The sequence below is a fragment of the Camelus bactrianus genome, chromosome 32 (genome assembly GCF_048773025.1).
Source record: "Camelus bactrianus isolate YW-2024 breed Bactrian camel chromosome 32, ASM4877302v1, whole genome shotgun sequence".
Classification (NCBI taxonomy): Eukaryota; Metazoa; Chordata; class Mammalia; order Artiodactyla; family Camelidae; genus Camelus; species Camelus bactrianus.
The window spans coordinates 14,954,864-14,980,188 of record NC_133570.1 but is presented as its reverse complement, the minus strand read 5'-3'; the positions used below and the strand labels follow the sequence as shown (position 1 = coordinate 14,980,188).

At 50.4% G+C, this 25,325-nt stretch overlaps 2 protein-coding genes across 3 annotated transcripts in view; one reads left to right on the top strand and one right to left on the bottom strand.

The window, feature by feature from the left end:
- Positions 1 to 1,506, top strand: part of MYO1H (myosin IH) — a 101,937-nt gene extending 100,431 nt beyond the window's left edge. Inside the window, exon 32 of the mRNA XM_045523062.2 lies at positions 414 to 1,506. Coding sequence (XP_045379018.1) covers positions 414 to 437 — 24 coding nt within the window. The 3' untranslated portion in view covers positions 438 to 1,506. The remainder of the gene's footprint in view (positions 1 to 413) is intronic.
- Positions 1,170 to 25,313, bottom strand: KCTD10 (potassium channel tetramerization domain containing 10). Of its 2 annotated transcripts, none has more exons than XM_010963574.3 (7): positions 25,217 to 25,313; positions 19,123 to 19,336; positions 10,705 to 10,874; positions 8,089 to 8,178; positions 7,730 to 7,782; positions 6,278 to 6,473; positions 1,170 to 3,910 (listed from the first exon to the last, which is right to left on the bottom strand). In XM_010963574.3, the coding sequence occupies exons 1-7, from the start codon at positions 25,217 to 25,219 to the stop codon at positions 3,692 to 3,694; spliced, it is 945 nt and encodes a 314-aa protein (XP_010961876.1). In that variant the 5' UTR covers positions 25,220 to 25,313; the 3' UTR covers positions 1,170 to 3,691. The 2 variants fall into 2 exon arrangements, with proteins under 2 accessions (XP_010961876.1, XP_010961877.1); XM_010963575.3 differs by having other exon boundaries at positions 8,089 to 8,175.
- Positions 25,314 to 25,325: the final 12 nt, after the last annotated feature.

Genomic DNA, 25,325 nt, shown 5'->3' with positions numbered 1-25,325 from the left:
AGGATGTATTTTGTATTATAAACCAGGTAATCGTAATTTGCTACAAACTGATTAAAAAGTGGTCTAACGACACGGAGCGTCCCACACAGTTACCTATGAGACTGTTTCGTGGACGTAAACAGTACGGGCAATCGTCCCTGAACACACTTTACTCCTCTGGGGACAAGTTAAACTATTTAAGCGTGATTTTTAATGTAAAATATAAGGTGGTTTTTCAGTTTATATGCTGTCTGAAAACTGACACCCTACCCTCCTTCCTGGCTGGCTGAGGCTGAAGCTAACAGATTCCCAGACCAGGCTCGTCTGGTTGGGGGTGGGGGGGTTGCTGCCGGCAGTCCGTCTGCGCTCACGGACGGACGGCTGGGGTGGTAACTGCGTCCTCCCACCTGAACCTCTCACGTACCGTCTCCCAGGTGTCGGTCCGAATAAAGTCCTGACAGAGGATGCCATCTAACCTCTCCTGTCACTGTTTCTGCTCCGACTGTGGAAAGCACCCAGGAAGTGGGATTTGATCCAGCTTAGCAACACTGCAAGCGAAGGTTACGTACAGCAGCTCCAGGAAATGGATCGCCCCTGAAGATACGGAGTGGCTTCTTATGCCAAAGCCCAACCCCTCAGGTGCTCCGTGGCACTAAATTGAAACGTCCTCTTAAGGGAGCCAACCTCAGGTCACCCAAGGGGTGGTTTTAACATCTCCAGTAGGACCTACACTCTGTGTGTACTTGAACCTGTCACTTGGGATTGGGAGGGGGGAAGAGGGGGTGACTGCCCTTGAGGCACGATGAAGTTATGGTCTGAAAGCATAAAGCTGCAAAATTTGAATTTTGCTTTAAATAAATGGAACTTAGACACGTACCCAGCTCCTTCACATCCTTAGGTCGGGTGGTGAGCTGTAGCTCTCCCCACCCCAAATGTTAAATCAGAGGTGACACCAGCTGATGGTCCGATTTTTCACTAACTCAGGCATTTTCGCTCGAGACTTCCTTTCAGTGTTTAAATTCAAACCTTACAAAAAAAAAAAGGACTCATCTCTTTCACTCTGAGCAGCTTTCAGGTGATAAAGAAGTCGAAGGTGGGAACTCTGCCCTCTTTGCTGTAAACTGCACTGCAGTTCAGTGCCTAGACTGTGCTGGGCGTCTCTGAAAAGACCCAGAAAACAGACTGAAACAGAAGCGTTACACAACCTTTATTTTACATATGTCCAGAAATGCTTGTACAACATACAGTGACTACATCTAAAGCTCAGAGCATTTTTTTCCATCGTACAGAGAGACAGAAAGGTCCAGGACACACACGTGTTACAATGACTCTGGGTGGAGCCCTAGAGAGCACACCCTCCTGAGGGAGGGCCGGGGTCCCTGGCCAGCGACCACCCAGCTCAGCTCCTGCAGGAGGACGGCGCTTAGACCTGTCTTGGGCTGAGGCCACCAGGCACCCATCAAATGACTTATTTGAAAAATCCTGATTACAAGGGACCCAAAGCTATTCCGCTTTTTACACTGTAATTTATTAGCAGGTAATAAAACTTTACTCTTTACCAAATCTTAGGCCAGTGTTTTACTTGGATGGTTCTTAAATGGAAATACCGACTTTTGTTTGCCCTTAGTGCTCATAAAAGAAATTGGCTCCACGTAGAACATACATGATAACAGAGCTTGGCCCAGCCAACACTGTCGGCTCCTGGCTGTGTGCCGCTAACAGCATCGCTCACCGTGGAATGTGTTACGAACTCATTCACATCCCAGGGAAGCAAAGACTCCAAACTACAAGTTCAAAGTTGGAGGAAACACGGAAGTAGAGAGACGGCCAGAAAACCATTAGGTCCGGGGGTGCAGAAGCCCCAACAAATCAGACTGCTCCACAGACTTACTCTTCACATAAACATTTAAAAAAACAGATTTATGCCACAGCTTTTCCCATTCCTACAGGAAACATCAGCATTGACATTCACTTTCTAAAAAAGTCCAACCCAAACAGCAGGGTGGATATTTAAAACTTCAACAGTATAAAATGTTTATGAAATAGTACTTATGCCCCCCCACATCCTCATTAGTGCTTTATAAAATCCAAATGGCCTAATATGAAAGTTTCCCACATAACAGATTAAGAAGCACCTACCCTATCTGTGATTTTTAGGTTCAGTCATGATTGTTTGAGGATTTTGCTGTAGGCTTTGCTGCTGGATACAAAATAAAGGCGTACAACTGTCACAAGTAGGGCGGTGAGCACAAAGTCTGAGCTGTAAAAACCATTTCAAAATATAAACTCGTTTTTTTGGAATACACTGTGTCAAAGGCCGCCTGTATTAATACCTTTGGTATAAAACAGTAACTTTCCCTTGAAGAGCAGACAAAATCCATCCACTACCTTGCACACATTCACATCTCCCTCTAACTACTACACCTAGTCTAGTCTCAACCACCCATATTCGTCACAACTTCCCTTCTGTCCCGTCCCGGGCACAGAGGGGACTGGGAGGTAGGTAACCGGGAACGTCCGTCCCACACGGGCGCCATGCAGACAGCAGCCCGAAGCCACGAACACACATCCTCATCCAGTCACACACGTCCCTGAACCAAACACTAATTCAGACACTGACCAGACCCCACAGGATCTGCACATCCTACCCCTCTGCTCACTGATGGCCACACTCCACTGTGTACAAACCAGAGGCAAAGACACGGCGGGGATCTCCAGGTGAGGGCTGCGTTTACGGCAGGCAGCCATCCTTAGGCTGCTGGTTTGAGGGGTGGTGGTCCGGCTGGACACCAGGACAGAGAGTCTGGGGCCACAATTTAATTTCTTCTAAACAAAGGACAGGGCGCCTGCTTGGGGTAAGCCCCACTTAACAGGGAAAAGGCTGAGGAGGGAAGAATGGATCCCACAGGGGAGCGGTGTGCGCGCCATGCCCGTGGGCAGGCCTGGGGGCCTTCCTGGAAGGGAACGGTCAACGGGGAGGGCGGGGGAGGGGCAGGAGCCAGACCGACCGGGGTCCCCACAGACACCAGACCACAGATCAGCCCAGGGGCTGACGGGCTTGCCTCTTCCACACAGCTGGGCACCTAGAGCTCTGCGAGGAACGGCAAGTGAGTGGCAGGAACCCCCAGCGCCACCCCTATCGCTGCGGGCTGCGGTTATTGGCCAAAGAGCTCTAGGCGTGGAGCCCGCGGCGGGACGGGTCGCTTGTTAGGCGGTGGAGACTGCCGGGGCTGGCGTGCTGGGCTGCAGGGCTGTGAAACAGGGAGATCGCAGACACCTCAGGGGACCAGCAACTACGGGACCCTTCTCAGCGCCGACAGACTGAATGAACCCTGGAGGGAAGGCTACCCAAGAAGCTAAAATCGGAAGTCAACATTCACAAAAATAAATACTGCAAACAAGCTCTCACTTACGCATCACCATTCACACCCTTCCTCCGAGAGCCCAGACAGCCCAGCTCCCGGGCTCCTCGGGTTCTCGGGGAAGCAGAGACCTTGGACCCAGCTTGTTCAGCGGCAGGGGTGCATTCACCTGGGTAAAGACAATCCATTCACCTGGTCAAGAAATACCAAAATCGCCATCTGGCTTGTTACGAAAGCATCTCTGGCCTCTGAGGGAAGCGAGAGGTGCCTGGGGCCGGAGGATCTGAGTGCACAGCAGGAGGAGGAGGGCAGAGGAGGGCGGAGGGGGCGGCGCAGGGCCCACTGCCCGCTCACTGGTGGAGGTGGGCCCGGTCATCCGGGCGCTTGATGTGGATCCGCCGCACGCGCTCGATCCGCTCCCGTTCCTCATCCTCGTCCAGGTGGTGGGAACGCCCGGCTGCCCCACCCGTGGCCTCCAGGAGCGCGTTGTCAGGTCCCCGGCCATCCTGGGCCTCGTACAGCAAAATGTTCAGGGTCTCTTCATAAATCCGGGCTTCAGGGAACTCCACCTGCGTCCCCACAACGCACAAGGCAGGTAAGTTAGCATCACACACCCCACCACCTCTACTGCCGCCGGGACTGCACACAGGGCCGCCCGGCTAAACCAGGACCCCAGGGCTCCCTAAGACCGTCATTTTTTAAAGCTGTTTTTACTTTCAACAGGCACTAAATTCACAATAAACAAAAGGGGTATAGTGGAACAGGTCTCGCTGCCCCCTCAGTTTCCCTTCCTGTAGACATCTACGTCATTTTCAACACACTGCTTCTAACAGACAGAGCTGCACCCTCGCACACGAGCCACTCCACACCGTAAAGCAGCTTTCTTTCCCAACAGGGACCAGCTGGGGACCCTCATGAAATGGACACGACAGCTCCCGCTCAGTAAAGCACGTGTCCGCTTGTTGCCCTCGGAGGTCAGGCACCACGAGCCAGAGGAGGGCTGCCCGAGTGGGCCGCAACAACTGGACCCTCACCGTAGAGGGAGTCAGTAAGAATCGATAAAGCACGTGAAATGCTGCCCTGGGAGGACGCCAATTATGCAAAAACTCAAGTGGAACGCCTGGAGTCACTTGAGACAGCAAAACATGAGCATCAGCTGCAAAGCACAGCACCCAGAAGTTTGAACAAAAGGAGGAGGATCCTGTTCCTACAGGGCGGCCACCCCAACACCACCTCCGTGCACAAAGGAGGCAGCCCTGGGGACAGGAAGCAGAGTGCAGGGAGCCATGGAGAGGGGCCCGGGCCTCCGTCCTGGCCCTGCCACCAACCAGCTGCACAAACACGAGCTCCGCTGGCTCGGGAACCTGGCCGCAAACTTAGAAACAGATCAGACCGCGCAGTCTCTAAGTGCCTTCGCTCCCTGCTAAGCTCTAAAAACACCAAGTCACTGTGTTAAAGTTTAATCAGTGTGATGATTGGCTTCTAATATCCAAGGGCAGAGGTACTCCACATATATAAAAAACCAAACTGTGACAAAATGGGGAGTCAAGTCACAAGTGAAATTCACAGCCCTAAAAAAAAAGTTCATGGTGCGGGGGAGGTATAGCTCAGTGGTAAAGCATATGTTTAGCATGCACGAGGTCCTGGGTTCAATCCCCAGTACCGCCATGAAAAACAAACCTAATTACTTCCCCCTCCAAAAAAAAATTAATAAATAAAAGAAATAAAAAAAGTTCATGGGAGAAAAGAGGCATGTGTCTTGCTAATGCATTAGAAAGAGGGAACGATTCTGTTCCCCACTACCTTTGAAAACAAAAAAAGAACCTCTTCTAAGAGTTTTTCCCTTCCTGGCTCCCTTGAAACAAGGTGTATGTTTTAGGATATGTTCTAAATACTGAACAAGATGTTTTAAGAAGTCTGAACTCTGGTTTCTACTTCATGGTCTGATTTTCTCTCATTTGTGCTTTGCTTCTGAGGCTGCTCTAGGATCACATGGAGCTGTGGGCTCCAAGGGCTGCAGAGTGATAGTAACCTGGGCAGGTGACCCACGGATCTGTACGAAGGTGACCCGATGTGTGGAAGTTGGCCCTCAGGAGACCTACTGTGTGTGTCCCTGATCACCAGATTTCCCCTCGATAGGTTGAAAAGGAAAACGACAGAGTGTATGATATGACTTAAAAACACACAGAACCAGACTGAAGGAGGGCAGGCAAGCAGAAGCCCTAAAGGGAGGGAACGTCCGTGAACAGTGGACCCACTCTCCACCACACCTGGCGGTGTGATCTAGCTTTGCAGAACAGTGCGGTGACAGGCCAAGGGAGAGGGCAGGTCCACTGGTTTGGGGAGGAGGACATAAAAATGGATCCAGAGTCTGGATCCATCAGGGAGTCGTGTGCTGGGAAGGCAGCCATCGAGGTTCATGAGGAGGGCTGAGCGGGGCCAGTGAGGGTGGAAGGCAGCTCCAGGGCAGTGGGTAAGACAGGAGGACAGACAGATGACAAGGAAGTAGCAGGTCATGACAAGGTCAAGATCTTGAAGGCAGCACTGCTCCCGAGGAGCGGGATGGACGTGGCCTGGCAGGAGAGGACGTGGCATGGGGGACACAAGGAGCAGCATGGGTGTCGGAGCACTGACCGCGGAGAAGACGCCGACAGCGGGTACACACGGGTACCAGGTCTGAGCCAGCACTTACGGCAAAGGAACGCGGGTGCAGCACGATCATCTCTACTTGCTCAAAGGCCATCATTTTCCCAAGATCTACACCTGGATCTCTCCAGGGCCCAAGAGATAATATTTTAACAATGGGCAATCGTGAACCAAGGAAAGCATTTTCCAGGCCTTCCCCTCTTTGAGAGTACTCTGCTCAAGTGGAAAGCAAAGTTGTGCAAGTACAGATCTCAGACCAGCCACTCAGAACGTCCTCTGGAGGCCCTTACCTTGGTCTGTTTCTTCTCGGTGGCGTAGACGATGGAGGTACAGCAGACTTCAGCGATCTTGCGGCCCTGGCCATAGAAGGACCAGCAGCAGATTTCGTCCCCGATCACATCCTTTATGAACAAGACCCTTCCGTTAAAGCGCAGAGACAGCTTATCAAACAGTTCGATGTTTTTCAACATATTGTCGTCAGAATTGCTGCAAAAGAGCATTTGATAAGGTGATTACAAGCTGGTAGTAACTGCCACCACCGGTGGAGTGTTGGCACATGCCGGGCCCGTTGTCCCCACCATCTCTTTTCATCCTCGCGATAAGCCCACAAGAGAAGCAACTACAGTCCTCATTGCTCAAAGGAAAGAGAGGGTCAGAGAAGTCAGGAACATCGCCTGAGGCCAAATAAATGACAGAGAGAGCTCCGGCCTCTAAGCCTGTGCTCCTAGCCGGGTACCAGAGGGGCCGCTCCCCTGTGCAGCAGCCAGAGATGGAATGCTGGGAACGTGGGGCCTGCGGGCACAGGTGCCAGGTGGGGACACTGAAGGGGGTCCCCCAAGCCACGTGAGTAGCCGAGTGAACCACCCAAGGGAGACTTTATCCTGGGTCCCTTCACGGGTCTTGAGTAATTGTGTCAAATCCCCCTATATCCCTTAAGCTCCTGACTTAGAGCCCCATGTTCCCAGGAGCCGGAAAGCATTCTAGAAACCCATCTATACCGCTACCGGGAACATGGAATGGTGTAGCCACTTGGGAAGACAGTCTGGAAGTTCCTCAAATGATTAAACCTGGAGTTACCACATGACCCAGCAATGCCTCTCCTAGGGCATCTACCCAAGAGAAATGAAAACGTGTGTGTGTGTGTGTGCACGAAAGGCCACAGAAGCATCATTCCTCAAGGCCCAAAAGTGGAAACAACCCCAACTGACCATCAACTGATGAACGGATAAAACGTGGTCTCTCTGTACAATGGAATGTTATTCAGACGTAAAAAGGCATGAAGTCCCAATTCATGCTCCAACACGGATGAACATTACACTAAGTGAAAACAGCCAGCCACAAAAAGCAACCTATCGTACGACTACATTTATATGAAATGTCCAGAATAGGCACATGCATGAAACAGAAAGCAAAACAGTGGTTGCCAAGGGCTGGGGGAGGTGGGAAGGGGCAGGGAAATGGGGAGCGACTGCTAATGGGCACAAGGTTTCCCTCTAGGGTGATGAAAATGGTCTAAAATGAAGTGGTGGTGGCTACACAACTGAGTATAATAGAAACCACTGAACTGTATATTGCTAGAGGGCGAGTTTTACGGCATGGGTGAACTGGGTTTCACACCCCTCGGGGCATTCTAGAGGTGCAGAAGGACCATCCTCAAATGAAGGGAACAGGGCAGCTGGGCCCGGCTGGTGCGCGCGGCGGTTTTACTAGCGTGTGGATTTCTTTTCTGGCCAAGACCTTACCTGGTATATGAGTATTTGTTGTTACTTCTGTTGTAGAGCAACTTCACAGCTGGCTGTGGGTTGTTTTGAAAAAGGAAGGAGAGAGTTACTCGGCGTGCAGGTGCATGCAGTGAGCCACCGACCTCCCATGGTGCTGGGGCCCCGCCCTCAGAGCTCGCAGCTGGCTGGGGTGGGGCTGGAGGCGGAGACCGCATGACCCAACACCAGGGGCAACACAAGATGAGCTGTAGGTTCCCATTCCTGACCCCTTCTGAGGCCTTGCTCAGGCAATTACACATGGTTTTCTTTCAAAACTTACTCAAAAGAACCTCCGTCATTTTGGGAGCAAAAGAAATGCCACAAAGGTGCCTCCAACATACCTTATTTGAAGTCGCTATAAGTTTCTGTTCTTCCTTGGATGAGGTGATGACAGGAACTTTGCAGAAAGGCTCATAAGTATCTTTGTTCTGCTGGAACAAAATGTGCTTTCAGCCTGGGGGGCCTGCTGTTTAAGCGGCCTGCCAGGCAAAGACAGGCTCTGGTGAAGGGAGATGGGGCAGCCATGGCTGGGAAGAGAGCAGGACTCCTAGCACCAGTGAGTTAGGGTGGGGGCCGACCTGAGGGGAGTTCTCCAGTGCACCTGCTCTTTGGCCAGGACTGTTGCATGCCAGGGTGCTCGGTAAACAGTAACAACAATGACACATTTTCACAACCAGGGAGCTGCTCAAAAATAAACCTTACACATGGCAGACGATATATGACTGCATCAAAGCTCCTGAAACCCCACGGCAGCGACTTCAGAGGAATAAAAAGGTATAAGCCCATAAGGAGAAAAAGAACAGGAGAAGTGAGGTTGGCAGACAAAAGATGTCAACAATTCAAGGGTGGAAATCAGATCTCAGGTGAGTGATATGCAAGGAGGAAGAGAAAGCAGAAACCTAAGTCAGTGGATGAGAAAGAATTCTGGAGACTTTCTACTAACAGCTCTGAAGGCTGGTGGGCACAGGGCAAGAGCAGAGGATTGCTGGCCAGTCGGCAGAAGCACTGGTGAAACCCCCAGTTGGACCCCCGCCCAACCCTGGCCCCTTCCCACCCCCAGATCTCAGAAGGCAGCCAGTCAGGTTTATACCCACCAGGCAAGAGAGTGTGTGGAGGATTCCTCTACAGGAACCATCTGTCCAAAAAGAGGCTTACAGATTCTGACATGGAGGGTTTCCACTTAATATCTGCCACTGAAGCCCACTGGACAATAAGGATCAATACATACAGCCTGTTAAGAGTCCTACTCTTAAATTTCAACAGACCAAGGACCATCAGATTATTCTTGGAAAGGCTCTCAAATATGAGACCAAAACAAAGAGAAAAAGTAAGGGAAGGAGTCACACAATGAAGGCCACAGAAAGAAAGCTTCAAATAGCATCATCGGACAGACAAGAGAAGATACTGCGTCCTATGAAACAAGATCAGCCTGCTATATAAAAAGAGCACTCAAAGGACAAGAGAAGGCTCTTGGGAATTAGAAACACGATAGCAGAAATGAAAAATTCAACGGAGGGTTGAAAAGACAAAACTGAAAAAAACCCTCTGGGAAAACAGAATGATAAAAGCGACAGAAACTAGGAGGATAGTCCTGGAGGCTTAACCTCAGACTAACAGAAACCAAAAAGTGGGAACCCAGAGGGCATGTCTCTAAGACAAAGGTGAAGCAGAGATTCCCTGCTGTGTCTGAACAGACCAAAAGGAGACTGACGTTTCTGAGGATTTAACGCTGAATTAGGGATACTATTCAGAAAACCAAGTAGACAAAAAACAAAAAACAAAACAAAACAACAACAACGCAGTCACTAATTCTGGCAAACCAAAAAGTCACACAAGAAAGGAAATGATCACTGTATACTCTGTGGCTCAACTGCTAACAATGTTTACATAATCCAGTGGAAACTCTGAATACTGACTTAACCAAAACTGTGATAAACGACACGGGTAGAAGGCATATGTGCGTGCAAGAATGGTAGTGGTTGGGGTCGTGCATGAACTAAGTTTTAATTTTCTCTAGTAATGCAGGTAGATAATGCTGAAAACCGAAATATCAATAAATAGCATAAGAAATATGGGAATAAAGAGAACTGATGCGAGAATTAAGAGGCCGCTTCAGGGGTGGGAGTGGGTGGAAGGCACACGGGAGTGTTTTGACATTAATCTTGCTTACAATACTAACCTGACTTTTTTTTTTTTATCACAGTTTACTTATTTATTTATTTTTAATATAACTTGACTTCTTAAATGCTTTATGTGCATTATTTTAATAAAGAAAGTGAAATAAAAATAATAAAGGCCACAACATTGTTAGATTTACAGTAGAGGCGTTGTGTGCAAACAGCAGTTCCCTGGGGAGCCAGGCATTACGGGCACCGCTCCGGGGTCGGGGGGCACACAGACACGTGGCTCGGGGGCACACAAACAAGACCTCCCATAGACAGATCCGATTCCCATGACAGCCCAAAGGGACTCCTCCGATGCTCTGCCATGTCTTAATTAGCCCGGAAATCAACGGCTGCGGGCTGTATCCAGAAGCATTTTGGTTTTGTAGGGACTTTACTATCACCGGACTGACCCCCATGGTCCTGCCCCAGGTCCAGCATAGGAGGGTGTTTGTCTGAAGGGATCACGCTGGGCTCTCAACAGTGACTCACCGGACGAGACAGAGTCCCAAATATGCCCAGAAAATGGATCAAGTTTTATATCCCCTGGCTCAGCACTCAAGGGCTGCAATGCACTCAGGACCCAACACCACGGGGCTGAAATAAGCCCAAGAGCAGTCAGGTGGCCTAAACATTCCAGGGGGGGCCTCTCACGGGTCGCTCTGGCCAGAGGGGAGAGGCCCCAGGTTAACTCACTAACTCACAGCAGCTCGTGGAGGGAGGACCCGCCCTCATTTGCAGAGAGTGAGGAAGGCAGGTGGGCCGGCCGACAGGGGAAGAGAGGCTGACACCTACTTGTAGGGCTGCCTGGCACTCTTCCACCAGGCCCTGCACCAGGTAGTACTTGGCTTCTGCCAGCAGCTCCTCGATCTCCCGGCGACTCTCGGGCAAGGGGACCGCCCCGTCACGAAGGTAGTTGAGTATCGTACCAAAGTGCTTCCCACACCGGTCAATGAGGATCCAGCCTGCGGTGGGAGGAGTGGGGGATTCGTTACCTGGGTGCTCCTCTTCGAAGGCACTGAGGACTGGCTCCCTCCACCCCCTAGGGGAGGGCAGGGCCACAGAGGGGGTTGCCCACCTACCAGCAAAGGCCCAGATCCTGCTGGCCCCGACAACCACACCCTGGACTCATAGATCTTGGCCTCTTTCGGGTGCCAGGGCCCCTGGATCCTAAAAGTATGTTTCTAAAGTCCCCTCAAAAATCCCTTTGCCAAGAATATCCTAAGGGGGCCTAGTGCACCACACCCAGATAAAACGGTCCAAATGACCACATCCCAGTGACAGGGAAAAGGCTTCCGGAGTGAAAATACTTACTCCCTTTTCCAACAATGCTTTCTTCAAACTCCCGAATAACAGAGCCACTTCTAAGGAAGCAGAAGGCTCATTCCCGCAGACTGTGTCCTCTGGCTCCCAGGGGTGACCCCCAGACACTCACCAGCACCACCACAGGAAGTCCCATCCAGAACCCCCCAAACAAGCCCTCAGTGGCTAATGACAGCTATCAGAGATAAAATGGTAAACCAGACAGACTCTGCTCTCCAGCAGTTCAGTCTAACATGGGGGGGGGGGCCAGTGTTTGTATTTATGAGCTATGGAAACATGTCCCAGCTGCTGACCAGAATCAGACACGGTGAAAAATTCTTGGGGGTTGCGGCAAGGCAAGCCCTTCCGCTTCTCAACATCCTCTCCCACCTCCCATCTGGGCACTGGCCTGCGATGCCTGCTACTCCTCCATAAGATTACATCCATAGCTTTTCAAAATTCCTCCACTGATATGCAAATACTATTGTGAGGAGGAAAGAGGACTGGAGCCTGGGAAGAGAAGGCGGTACCGGAAAGGGCAGTAGGGATGGAACAAAGATCAAGTACGTCTCAAGAGAAAATGTGAAGCTAGGCAGACAGAGAAGCCCCAGCCTTCCGGACCAGCAGGGCCACCTCAGGAAGGGGCCCCCAGTCTCCTGTTGCACACTGCAGGGGAGGCACCGCCAGTGCCCAGGGCAGCGAGGCGGCTTACACAGGAATCAGTCATTCTCTGCCCCCCGCTCCCCTCCCCTTTGCTCTCAGTTTGGGAAAAGGGCCACAATTCCACTCCTAAGGCCACTGTGTCCTCCCCAGTCCTCCCCTCAGATCCCAGGCCCTGGATCAGCAGCAGAGGCCAACCAAGGCCAAGAGCAGCCTTGACACCCCGTCACATCCAGAGTCAAGAGTCGGCCCACCTCCCCGAGATCCAGCCCTGCCAAGTATGCTCTCGTGTTTTGGTGCAATAGTTGTGCTCTTTGCCACAATCACCAGGAGAGTCGATAACAAAGCCATTTCCACGCTCCCCTCCAGCAACTACTTCTCCAGCCCACGGTTCCTGGGCCTTTGGATAAAGGTCTGATATCGTCCCTCCAGAGCCTTCTGCTTGGTGCTTACTTCCATGCCGCGATGGTTTCCTAAGTACAGTGGGGCAAACACAATGCAACGAGTGGCCTGGAGTCTAACTCCGGTTCCAAGGAAGGGCGAGGCCTTCACAGTGTCCTAAATGCCCTCACCTGACAGCACCACTGACCATCATCCTCTGCTTCTTTCTCCATTTGAGACCACAAAGCATGGACTTGGAACCTGTTATACAGCTCAGGTGCCCACAGGGGCCCTGAGTAAGCAGGACAGCCGAGGGCAGGCAGGCGGGCTGAGGCCGGTCGCTGATCAGAGCACAGGCCCGGCCCCCGGGGAACGGGGCTCTTTCTGCTCCAACCGAGAGCGGCCAGGCAGCAACGAGGCCCAAGGGAGCAAGAGCCTCTGATACACCAGGCCAAGCCAAAAATGCAGATTTCCCGTTAAATCTCCTAATTTTTAAAGAACAGTAAGCTAATTTTTTTTAAAAGCTGGTCATTAACCCACCGTAGGGCAGCCAAAGCACAGGGCCTACACGCTACCAGCTCACGAGCTCTGTGTTACCCCAGACCACGTGCTTTTCTTCCAACACGCTCTCAAGGATAGAAAGACTGTATCATCTTCCCAACAGTTCTTCTTGAGGGAGGCGCATTCTCCTGCATTTTCCACAGATGAAAACAGAGCCACAGAGAGGTTCAGGGACATTCCCGAGTTGAGGAGGCAGAACCAGCCCACAAAGAATAAGCAAGAAACTGTAGGAAAACTCCTTTCACCGGAGTTGAGAAGTCAGGTAGAACATCGGTCTTTGGGAGAAATGGCAACGGACTCTACCCAGCTGCTCCGGGAAGAAAACGTCCTCATCTGCCTTTGATGCGTGGACAACCCTGCTACTCAGAAAGAACGAAGGCCCCTGAAATCAACTACCCAAGTGAGGTCCAGAGTTTTCATAAACGAATAGGCAGACCGTGACACTGGGCTCCGGCTCAAGAATGCCGCCAGGAAATGCTTGCGGCGAAGGAATCATACTTTGGACAAATAAGGGCAAAAAAAAAAAGGGCACAGCCAGGCACACTCTCCATGAGGTTTCAATTAGCATTTTGACTTCAAAATAGTTTAGTTGCTTTCAGAGCAGGAATTGATCCCTTTCAAAGAGCTCCAGTCCCTAGCACAAAGAGCTAATGGAAGCCAAGCAGCTTCTTGCTTGTGGGGCGTCCTTCCTGCACCAGGAGCAGCTGGGCAGTTCGGGGAGGCTGGTGGGGTCAGGGCAGCCGGGGGCTGCAGAGCAGCGCGGGGAGTGGGGGGTGGGCAGACACAGAGGCTCCCGCGGGGCTGAGGCACGGTGGTTAAGAGTGAGGGCCTGTGCTGGAAAGCCAGCTCAGCGCCTACGTGCTGGGTGACGTCGGAGCCTCAACCTCTCTGTCCAGAGGTTTCCTGTTCTAAAAATGGTGCCTCAGGGGCTGGCATAAAGGTAAGATGAGAGAGCACACAGGAAGCACAGAGCACAAGGCCAGGGCTACTGGCAGCACTCAAATCAGGTCTCTGACGGTGAGCCTGACACACGACATCAAGGCTGGAGAATAGAGAGGAGTGGCGGCAGCTTCCAGAGGCGACGTGATCCAGCCCCAGGAGGGAGTCTGCCTGGCTCTCCCGTACCTGGGAGGAGGCTTTTCTCAGGGGTGGGCATCTGGGCCGTGGGCTCGCCTCCTCCCAGAAGCAGACATGTACTTCCTCTCTCCTTCCCCACCCTCTACCTCCTCCAGGGAGCCTTCACTGACCTCGCTTTCACCACAGTACCATTTATATTTTTATAGTCCTCAACTTTGCCTGTTCATAAGTCGCCTAAGGTACTTGTTACAAATTCAGACTCTAGGAAGCCGCCTCATTCCTGAATCTCTAGGGCAGGGTTCCTCTACCTTTCTCTGCACTACTGACATTTTAGGCTGGGTAATCCTATGTTACGGAGGGACAGTCCAACGTATTGTAGGCGACATAGCAGCCTCCCTGGTCTCTACCCACAAGACGCCAGTAACATTCCCACCCCCAAACTGACACCCAGAAATGTCTCTGGACATTGCCTATCATCCCTGAGGGTCAAAAATCTCCCTGGTTGAGCACCACTGACTGAGATAGATCAAAGACGTACATGTAAAAAATTATGTAAAAACTGAGGTATCAAAAGACACCATCAAAAAAGTCAACAGTCAGATTGGGAGAAGATATTTACAACATAAAACCATAAAGAAAACCGGAATATTCACTTCTACAAAGCAATAAAAACAGAAAATGGGAAAATGTGTAAACAAGATAACTGTCCGACAGCTAAATGATGAAACACAAGTGACCAACAAACGTAAGATGTTCAACACACTAGAAATAAGGAAATGTTAAGGAGGGAGGGTGTACCTCAGTGGTAGAGCGCGTGCTTAGCATGCATGAGGTCCTGGGTTCAATTCCCAGTACATCCATTAAAAGACATTAGGAAATGTTAAATAAAACAACAGAGTACTGTATCACAGCCATCAGACTGGCAGTAAGTAAACACTGACAGTGCCCAGACCCTGTGGGGAGTATAAATTGACACAACCGCTAATATCTAATCAAACTGAGGCTATGACCCCCAATTCCCTTCCTGGGAATAAACTCTAGGATAGAGCTCCCACTGTGGGTAAGACCTGAATGCTGCAGCCCCTGGGGTGGCTGGCTGGCTCTCTTCATTTACCAAAGTAAAAATACGACTTTCTGGGCGTGCCATGGTGTGGCCAAGCTTGGGAAGCACGGCCCTGGAGAAACACACATGCAACAGGGACAGCGTTTAAGAATGACAATCTTCCTAACAGTGAACGCTGGAGACCGTCTAAATAACCATCACAGAACACGACCCCATAAGCCGTAGGATACTCCTAGCATGGAACACTCCACTCCAGGAAGATGTCTGAACTAGTGCTATTTTCTTAGGGATCAATCTCACAAGCGTAAATGCTAACAAAAGCAAAAGCAAAAGCAAAAGCAAAAAGCCTGCAAACTATGCAACACCGTAACACTGTTTATATAATGTTTAGAAATGCACCAAGCCAGGGGAGGGTGGCGCTCAGTGGTAGAATGCATGCCTAGCATGCAGAAGGTCCTGGGTTCAATCCCCAGTACTCCTATTAAATAAATAAATAACAGACCTAATTCTTGCCCCCCCATTTTTTTTCTGTTTAGACACCATAACATCTTTGGAAAAAAAACCAAAAAACCTCCAATGAATCATTATTTAGGGACCTCAACAGCTGTAGTAAAGTAATTGATGGGAAGAGCCAGCCCACTGGTTCTCAGTCCCGGCTCCTGTAGCTCTTAAAGTCCTAACGCCGACCACATCCTGTCCGGTTACGTCGGACTCTGGGGGCCAGGGCAGCAGAAGTCAGCTCCAAGGGTGACCCACTCTGCAGCCAAGACTGAAATCCACCCCAGGGACTCCACAGTCAGGCTACTTAGCGGTTACCTCTGGAGGGGAGAGAGGCCAACAGAAGATCAAGAGAGGCCCCGTCGGGCAAGGGCACGTTTTAGTCCTTGTCCAAGTCGGGGCACAGGGGAGTTTATTATATTATTCACAGTTTAAACGCTTTCACCATATTTCAGAGTTTTTGCAAAAGGCAGAAGGCCTGGGAAAGATCTCAGGGAAAGGGGTGACGCGGTTTTTCCCACCTATTACACTGACTTCCCCACTGGTTTTCTAGGGAATGTGTGCTGATACCTGGATTAATGACACTCTTCTAACCTAGTTCACATACTTCGTCCTTACATACTCCATTAGCAAGAAACCAGCCGCCATTCAAGGGGGGAAAGTACTACACCAAGCCACAAGGATGAAGCGGGTAACTGCGGGTGAGTGCCAGACAGAACTCGTACTCCCAAAGGTGCCACATAAACCCACCTGCCAACGACGATGTTGACAAGGGCTCAGGGAGAAATTCAAGCACTGTAAGAACTGAATCTTTCTGAGAAGTCTGGGCCTGATCCCTGCCAGTGGCTTCTCAGAAGAGCGACCTCTGTAGGGGTAACGTGGAACTGCAGCACTCTCATCCCTCAAGGCCAAGGTGGGCCCCACGTGCTGAGATGGCTCCCCATACCCCCCCACCGCACTCCGTCACGCCACCAAGGGCTTCCCTCCACCTCTACCTCCAGCCCAGACAGGACTAAAGCAACAAGGAACAGCTCCCATTCAGTCTCCCCAAGTGTCAGGCACTCTGTCAAGGGCTTTCTGCCATCTTCACGTAATCCCCGTGACAACCCCGAAAAGCATTATCATTCACAACTCTGAAATGAGGAAACAGGCTCAGAGAAAAAGTCACTCGCCCACTGCCACGTCACCAGGGAAGGGCAAATGAGCCTAAATTAGCACAAAGCCCGACAAAGAAACAGCTCCATAGGTGTGACCTGGGACTGTTATCAGGTGATAGCGGGACACAAACTCAGGTCCATCTCACTCCAATACCCATGATCTTCTCGGCTGAGGAACTACACACACAGGGTATAAAACTCAGATGGGCAGGAGGGCACAGAGTGCAAGAGAGTCTGCCCCCAACCTGGAAGCCTGGGTCGCCTCCCCAGAAGCAACCAGTCCCTCGGGCATCCTGCAGAGGTTTCTGGCAACAGAGCACATGCTTGTTGGGTACCTTCAGAGCCCTTGTCCTTTACCAGCACACAGTGCTGCTGGCTTCCCTCACCTGGATGAGCTGCACCTGGTGTTTTGGCCTGTCTGTGGCAAACCACTGCCGCTGACAGGCTTCCTGCCGGGAGGCCGGGGTGAGCTGTGTGATGTGGGCAGACTGCCCCATTTTATAGATCGGAGGGCGTATGCAGGCTGCGAGTCAGGCTGTGCAGGGCACTCGCCAGGGGCTGACAGGACTGCTCTGCCAGCACAGTGCTGGCTGGAAGGCCGGACACCCAGCCTGACATCCCAGGCCCTAAAGGGCTTCAGTACTAAGCCACTGGCTGGGCCACATGGCCCAGGGGTGGGAGCCACACCAAACCACGGACAGCAGACCGAAAGAGCCAGCAAGTCCTCGGTACAGCATCAGCTTTTCTAGCTCCATAGCTTTTGAAAAAGCATTTCACCTCTCTGAGATGCGCATCTCTCACTCACCAAGCGGTAACAGCAGCAGCCGCCCCTCAAGGGGTTAAGGTGAGACTTGAATGAAACACCACCCATAAAAGGCCACGCTGTAAGCTTTCCTCACCGACGACGTGAAGGTGGGGTGACGGGGGTTGGGGGCTGGAGTGCTCGTGAAAACCACTGAGGTTCAGAGTGTCAAAGACAGAACTGCTTCCCCGGAGATGCTGTGTTTTCCAGGAAGCACCAGGAAAGGACATCCTCCAGCAGTTGTTTAGAAGCCCGCGCCCGCCCCCTGGTTCCACTCTCCTGAGTCTCCAAGTTGGGGGACAGGAAAGCCAGTAGACTCTCTTCTGCCACCTGGCATCTGGCCACCAAGGCAACAACTTTCAAGGAGACGAGGTTTCACCGCTGCTTTTGAAGCGACTCAGCCTCAGCCCCACCAGAGACTGGGGAGGGCGGAAGAAAAGCCACAACAATCCTGGGTTCTCAGATAAGGTCTGTTTCCTTCAGCAGCTGGGGTGCCATTGTCTTGATTTCCACAAACACTCCCGGGCAATGCTGGGTGTGGCCCCGCGGAGGGGATCCTCCCACTCATAAAAGGCTCTGACCTCACTCACCTGCTGCTGGGCTGGAAACCCAAGTTTCCAGGGAGCCCAGAGAAGCTGAGGTACAGGCCTCCAGGGACACAGAGGATAGGCCTCAGCCCTCTTTGGATCAGAGAACACACTGTGCCACCACCTCGGGCCCCCAGTCCCACCCACTGTGTGAAAACCTGCCACCCTTCTGGGAACTACCATCCCAAGAAAGGCAGACACATGGGCGTAGAAGCCAGCCTCAGGAACAGGTGAGAGAGGGTCAAGCCAGGCTGCGGTCTGGCCTGGTCCTAAATTAGCTCAGGCCAAGGAATGAAGGAGGGGGCCACCTTTAAACCCCATGGGACCTGCCCCATAAACCCAGCCAGGAAAGGATGTTCCCTCATGGAGGTTCTAGCTTGAGGGGAAGTGGTTATGGCAAGGGGGACCATTTTAAATAATTATTTGCCCTTTACTAATGTGACTTTCCACAAAAAAGAAAAAAAAATGCATTGAATATACATATATTGAGCACTTACTGCGAGCCAACAGCCCCATGGGGTGGGTATCACTGGGCCCATTCACCAGATGAGGAAATGAGACAGTAACAGATTAAACCACCTGACCGGGGCCACCAGACACTAAAATGGGGAGCTGTGACTCATATACAGGTCTGCGAGTCTTTGTCAGGACCCCATCCTAGGAGGACAAGGGTCCAGACAAAATGCTCACAGCTCTGTCACACATGAGTTTCACTCTGACGTCACAGAATCATCACCGAGAGAACTGGCAGACAGCCAACTAGGACACCAGGTCCAGCGTCCATTGTCCAGAGCTGAGGCCTGGGGCAGGGGAGTAACTTTCTCAAAGTCACACTGCAAAACAACAGCGAAGTCAAGTCTGTGATACCTCCCCCACCCGCAGCTGACTCTTACTCATCCACAGGTCTCAGCTTAAAAGACACTTCCTCAGGGAAGCCCTCCTTGACCACACCCCCGATTAGATCTGGTCTCCCTATTACTCACTCTCAAGGTTCCCTGCACGCCCGATAACACTGAGCACGACAGGAAACCTGGGCCTGAGTGCACTGCCTGTCTTGTTGGATTTCTGAACTAGGAGGAAGCCCTCAACTGCAGGCACGACCCTGGCCCTGGAGGCTGGGCTTACCTTCACTGTCGGTGAGCACTTCCATGCGCCCGCTGAACATGGCCTTCAGCATGGTGTCCTGCTTGGTCAGTGTCTGCATGGTGGTGTAATAGAGGGCTCCGCCCACGTTCAGCTTCACGTACTTGGAGCTGGGGCTCGTGCCCTTGAAGGAAGTGGTGCGGGTCGCAGCCGCTGGCACCGCTGAGCTCACCACACTTTCTCCTGACATCTCTTCCTGCCAGGGGACAAGACACGCGGTCAGCAGGGTCAAGGCACCAGGCCTGGCTTACTTCTTTCAGCCAGTGGGCTGCATCTGGCCTCCAGATGTGTTTTGCTTAATCCAAGTGTATAGTGCATTGAAAACAAAGTTTTTCCAACACTGACAACTCGGAAGAGTTTACAGGAAAATCTGGATTTATGGCTTCTCTTAAAATCAGAGGCCAACTAGGCTAGCAGGGAAACAAGTGGTGGGAGCTGGGGTGTCAGATGACCCCTGGGGAGGGGCATGCATCCCCCAATCTGCCCCAAACTCCACACAGACAGCCTCCTACACTGACTTTACCGGCTGACCCTGCAGGTTCAAGTCTGCACCAACTCTTGTGTTACCGGGACTTCCTCTTTGCCCGCTACTTGTATAAATGAACACCCTGGCTGTATTCTAAAACAGCCAAAAGCACTGCCCAGGTCTCTGTTTCCTTATTGTCATGCACCCTGGAACAGCTGAAAGCACCACCTTTCAGTTGAATTACAGATGAAAACAAGCTTTTATGAAATCGAGTGGGATCTCAACTACCATCCCCTGATAGGGAAAAAGTATTTCTAAGCACTCAACAACAAACATAAAAATTCAAAGCGAGTTATTGCAAAGTTAGAGACTTCTTTAGTGTCACCTCAAATAGTAAGATCTGAGGACAGCCTCCCTAATAGCACTGCCAGTTATTGTGACCATCTCAAAGACACAGACGTAGTGCCTGGTTTAAGCAGACATAGAAAAGGAGACTGGTACCTGGCACAGGTGTACTCAAAGAAAACATTTCTTGAATAGGTAAAATCCTATAGCTGAGAAGATGTCCAAGAGGAGGCTAAGTCCTCACTGAACCTGGGGCACAGCACTGAGAAAGCAGCCCCTGACAGCCAGCAGCTGGCCTGGCCCCTCTAGCGAGGCCCCAGGGTTCCCCCAGAACATGAATGATTTCACAACACATCACCATCAGACAAGGCGGTCGGATCAAAATACAAATGAGGCCACTCTGTAATTATGCCTGAACACACAAAAACAAGAACATTGTCCCTCCTAAAATGGTCAATAAGAGCCACGGCTGCTTCTTTACCAATTAGAGCGTGAGCCTCATCCTATCCTCCCCGCTCCAAGTGAGGAATTACTGAGACCCAATCAGAGAATCAGCCCTGTTTCCCGACAGCATCCAATGCAGAGCAGAGCCCCACTTCCCTGATTTTATCCCAAAATCACCTGTCACAAGCCCGAATCTCTTTCTGAGATGCCCCACAGGTCTCCCTCAATGCATCAAGGAAATAAACCCAACTTTGTTTGACTACAGACATGCTCTTGGTAGTTCCAGCTGGAGGGCACTGACAAAACAAAACTTTTAAAAACTATACCCTGATACTGAAAAAGGATTTTTTAAAAAATCCTTTATGTCTGTCTGTCTTTTTCAGCTCTCCCACGATGAACAGGTATTATGTTTATAACTGATTAAACACAAATGTTGTTTTTTAAATGGGATAAGGGGCCAATGGGTGGCAACCTGCCATCCACTGGTAACAGCAGAGACAAGGGCCAATTTGCCTGACCCTCTACCCCCTCAAAAGAGTAGCCTGGAAATCACCCAGTGGGGAACTGGTGTCAGGGCCCTGCAGAGTGTCAGAGGAAGAATGGCCTCCTGGAGAGAAAAGTGTTTTCTCAAGAAACTGTTTCAGCTTCATCTAGCGAAAACATCACAAGGTTTGCAGAAGCTCAGGCCTCGCTCACCTGGGGTCTCTAGGACCTGATACCAAACACAAAAGACAGAGGCCAAAAGGAAGCCATGGCTCCTCCCTCCCGCCTTCCTTTGAAATCGGTCCCAAAGACCTGACGCTAACAGTTACCATCAACCATCTCCCCTAGAAAGACATGTTGTGTTGTCCATGGGTGACAGAAAGAGCTGATGGGAATAAAGAATTTCTGAAAACTCTTAAGACCTGGAAGGGGGTAAAAAAGCTTATAGTTCCGGGTTTGCATTTTTTGAGCAGGTGGGGATGGGTTAGTTAAGAAAATTTGCCCCTAAATGGAAATACCTTTTCTGATCTAAATTTACACAAAAATAAGTATGTTTTTGGAAAATGGTGTCTTTTGTACGTTTTGTAAGGCACCTACCATGAAAGAGACCAAAAAAAGTCATAAAGGACACTTCTATGTACTGTACTTTTTTTCTTTTTTTTTTTTTTTTTGCTTTCTGATACCTTTTGAAAGATAATTTGCATTCAGTAAAGTGTATTTTAAGTGTAGAGTTTGATCACTTTATGCATCTATGTAGCCCCCACTCCAGTCAAGACAGAACAATTCCATCACTCCATAAAGCCCATCTAAGGCCTTTCCCACGCCTCCCTTCCAGAAGATAATTTTAATTTTGATCAACACATACAATCACTTAAAATCCAAACAATGCTGGAAGACAGCTACCATTCTTTCCATCTTGTAGATTCTGATACCTGGGCACACAGACATTCAGTCACTTCCCAAAGTGCACTGGTGACAGAGGTGTCTTGGTGACAAAGCAAGTGAAAGAGGCGGGCAAGTCCTGCCTGGCCTCAAGCCCATGATCTTATCAATGGATGTGCTTTGTATACATACAGCTATGACTTATAAACTGAGTAAGAAGGCCCCACCCCTCCTCCAGAAAGTACAAAAGAGCTCTGAATAAAAGATGGGAGGCCACCTGTGGTTTAGAGCTTGGTTTTGGAAGGCAGACCTGAGTTTAAGGCCCCGCCATCTACCAGCTGCGGGAGCCTGCAGGAGCCATCTGTCTGAGTCTAGTCCGGGCTGTCAGGTGGGGACCACCGCCACACCTCCCTCCCAGGGCTGCGAGGAGGGAGGCCACAGAGAGTGCTCAGCCCCGCCCTTGGCTCAGAGCAAACACTCCAACACGAAGCACTCAAACTATGATTATCTGAGAATGCTCTGAAAGTCTTAAATTATCTTCTCTTTGGAGATCATCTCGAGCTCTGCTGACATTCGCTGAATTACTAAAAGATAAAAGTAGAAACCATCCTGATTTAGCTTGAGACTTGAGAATAGACAAAGAAAGCCCTGAGCCTTTCTGGAGCCCACCCTTTCAAAGGTCCATCAATACTAGGAGAGGCCCTTGGAAAAAAGGTTCTGGCTGTGCTCAAGTCCCTAAGCCTGAGTCACAGGGAGCAGAGGACACAAAGCAGCAGACAATGAACCTCTCTCAGCAAACCTCTCCACGGAGGACTCCCCAGCCATCCCTGCTGAGAGTCTGCTTTTTAACTTGCTTTAAAGGCTTGATTTCATTATTAACAAGGTTGGGGAGGTGGGCAGGAGAGAGCAAAACTGGTAATTAATACTTGAGGTATTGGTTACCAACTCTATTCAGTTTATTCCAATTAGATGAAGAAGTCAAAGCTTCTCTTTCCCACCTCCCTTGAGCACACCGTAGATGGCTCTAAACACTAGCTTTCCACTTAAAAAAAAATACTGATGCCTGGGCCCTATCCATGGAAATTCTGATTTAATTGGTTTGCTGGGGCGGTGGGGGGGGGGGTCCTGGACAATAGAATTTCTGAATTTAAACTCCCTAGGTGATTCCAATGTGCAGCCAAGATTGCAGCCCACTGTTCCAAAAGCTCTGTGTAGCCCTCACTCCAATCAGGCTACATTTAACTTCATGGTCTTGGGAGAAACTCCCCAACCTCTTGCTCAATGGGCCCTGTGAGTTCCTGACCACACATAAAAACAAACCAAACCATCAAAAACAAAAGCAAGCCCCTATTTCTCAGCTTCAGAATATAGACAGGAAGCAACTCTATGCAAGCTTAAAACATAAAAATCAGCCCCAGGGGAAAAACCCTTGACTTGAAATGAGACCCAGGTAAGTACAACAGGAAAAAAAAAAAAGGCCCCAAATCCGTCACTCTTAGAAATTTCCTCTACATCTCTCTGTAGAACTGTCTCCCCTGTGAGTATGGTCTGAACGAGTTTAGCAAACCTGGACCACAGTCCTGTGTGATGTTCAGACAAACGGTTTCACTGAGTCTCAGTTTCCTAACTTGTAAAATGAAGTTAAAGCCATAATCTTCACAATCTCTCAAGGAGTAAATGTTAAAGTATTTCGTGTGGTTTCCCTTCTGCCTCTCAATATTTAAGACCAGAGGTTCCCAGCCCTGGCTGTACTGGAATCACCTGGGTGCCTTTAGAAAGTACTGCTACAACTGGCTTCACTGCAGAACAATTAAGCAAATTGGGGAGGGGCCTGGCAGCTCAGAAACTACTGTTTAAAGAGCTCTTCAGGTGATTCTAATGTTCCGCCAGCGCTGAGAGCCACAAGGCTAAGGTGTTTCTTTAACCAGCTAGATCTAAGAGTCACTGCCTTGAGGCTAATTATAAACTGGTTCCCCCTCCAAACTGAGGGAATTTCTACAACTCTGAAAAGTCTGCTGTTTCATTTCAACCAAACTAAATTCAATCAGCTACATAACTGTAATATCATTTTGCATCTAAAACTTAACTTATAGGACAGCAACTGCTATTTCCAAGCATTTTGTTGATTACTTTCTCTTCCTGTGTTTAGCACACAAACCACTACCCTATTTCTCTGAACAGTGTAGTGTGTAAAATGTTATCGTCAATCCCATTTTTAAGGGAAGAAAAGTATCACAAGTATCCCACTATTACTCCCACTCCCCTCTCACTACATATCCCAAGTCAAGAAACCATTACTCTTAAGCTCCTGCAGGGCTTGCTGAAACAGACTGCTTGGCCCCATGCCTAGACTGACTTTATGATAGGGCTAAAAAATTTAACCATTCTCAGGTGATGTTGCTGGTCTGGGGAACCATAGTTTGAGAACCACTGGTTAGTGCCTTCTTCCTTTCTGGTGGAACTTATTTTGCACAAAATGGAGCCGTCCAAAGACAGAGGTTGAGTCATTTTTTTTTTCCAGCAGTGGCCTTGGGACGGATGTTCCCTACAGGCTGCACTTACCAGGGAAGAGATCCAGAACAGACAAGTAAAAAGAGGGTCTGGGTTGAACTTTGGTCATTCCCACCCAGAGAAAAAGAGGTATTCAAGGAACAGACCCTTGAAGGATTCCAAGCACAGAGAAACCTTCCAACAGCTAGGCGATAGAGTGTGAGGCATCCCCAGCTCCTTAGGTGTAGCCATCTTGGGCTTCAACAGAAGTGACTACGTAAGTATTCAGGCTCCTATTAAGGTGCTGGTCTCTGTGGGGAAGGTACCCTGGCACCCCTCTACAGAGTCACCAGCATCAAACGCACACCTGCTCTCCGGCTCCCTCTATTTCTTTCCTCCACTCCACTGGACCGTGTATTCAGATGCACCTGGAAGCTCCTTCGCCACTTTCCAGAAACCCAGCAACTCTTGCACAACTTCCAAAAAACCCCAAACGCGCCAATACAAGGAATCCCACCTCGCCCTCTCATAACCTACCCATTCTCCACAACACTCTCCGTATCCTCATTTTCCACCCTAAAAGTCCGTCTTCAATGACATCTCTTTGTTCTCTTGACAATCACCAAATCTCATTTCCAACAAACACTAAAGACTTAAGAGATTATTCCCCCTACTCACCCACGCACACACCTACTCCCCAAGCCCAAACGCCCTTAATGCCAGGAACTCCCACCCTCACCCCGATCCCAGCACGCGCACACACACACACACACACACAAATTCTCCACTCAAAGCCCTTCCCCCAACCCTCGGCCTCGCCCCCATCCACTCCCCCAACCGCCTGTCCGCTATCGCGACAGCCCGCCACCACACCCCCTCCTCTCGGTCCCTGCCTCCTCTACTCTGCCTCTGCCTCGCTCTCTCGGCCTCCCAGAGACCCCAGTCGGTGGGCACCGCCCTCCTTACCATGAAAAGCCGGAGGACGCCGGAGTCTCCAAACCCGGACTGAGAGAGACAGGAAACACCCAGCTCGCGTGAGCCGGGGCGGAGGCGGGACGTGGGCGGGAACTTCCGC

What these genes read in the sequence shown, in the direction of transcription:
- KCTD10 (XM_010963574.3), bottom strand. An exon ending in AGTGCTCACCGACAGTGAAG is followed by an intron (nt 10,875 to 19,122) that starts GTAAGCCCAGCC and finishes CTCCCACCGCAG; the next exon opens with GCTGGATCCTCATTGACCGG. An exon ending in AGTGCCAGGCAGCCCTACAA is followed by an intron (nt 8,179 to 10,704) that starts GTAGGTGTCAGC and finishes ATTTTGTTCCAG; the next exon opens with CAGAACAAAGATACTTATGA.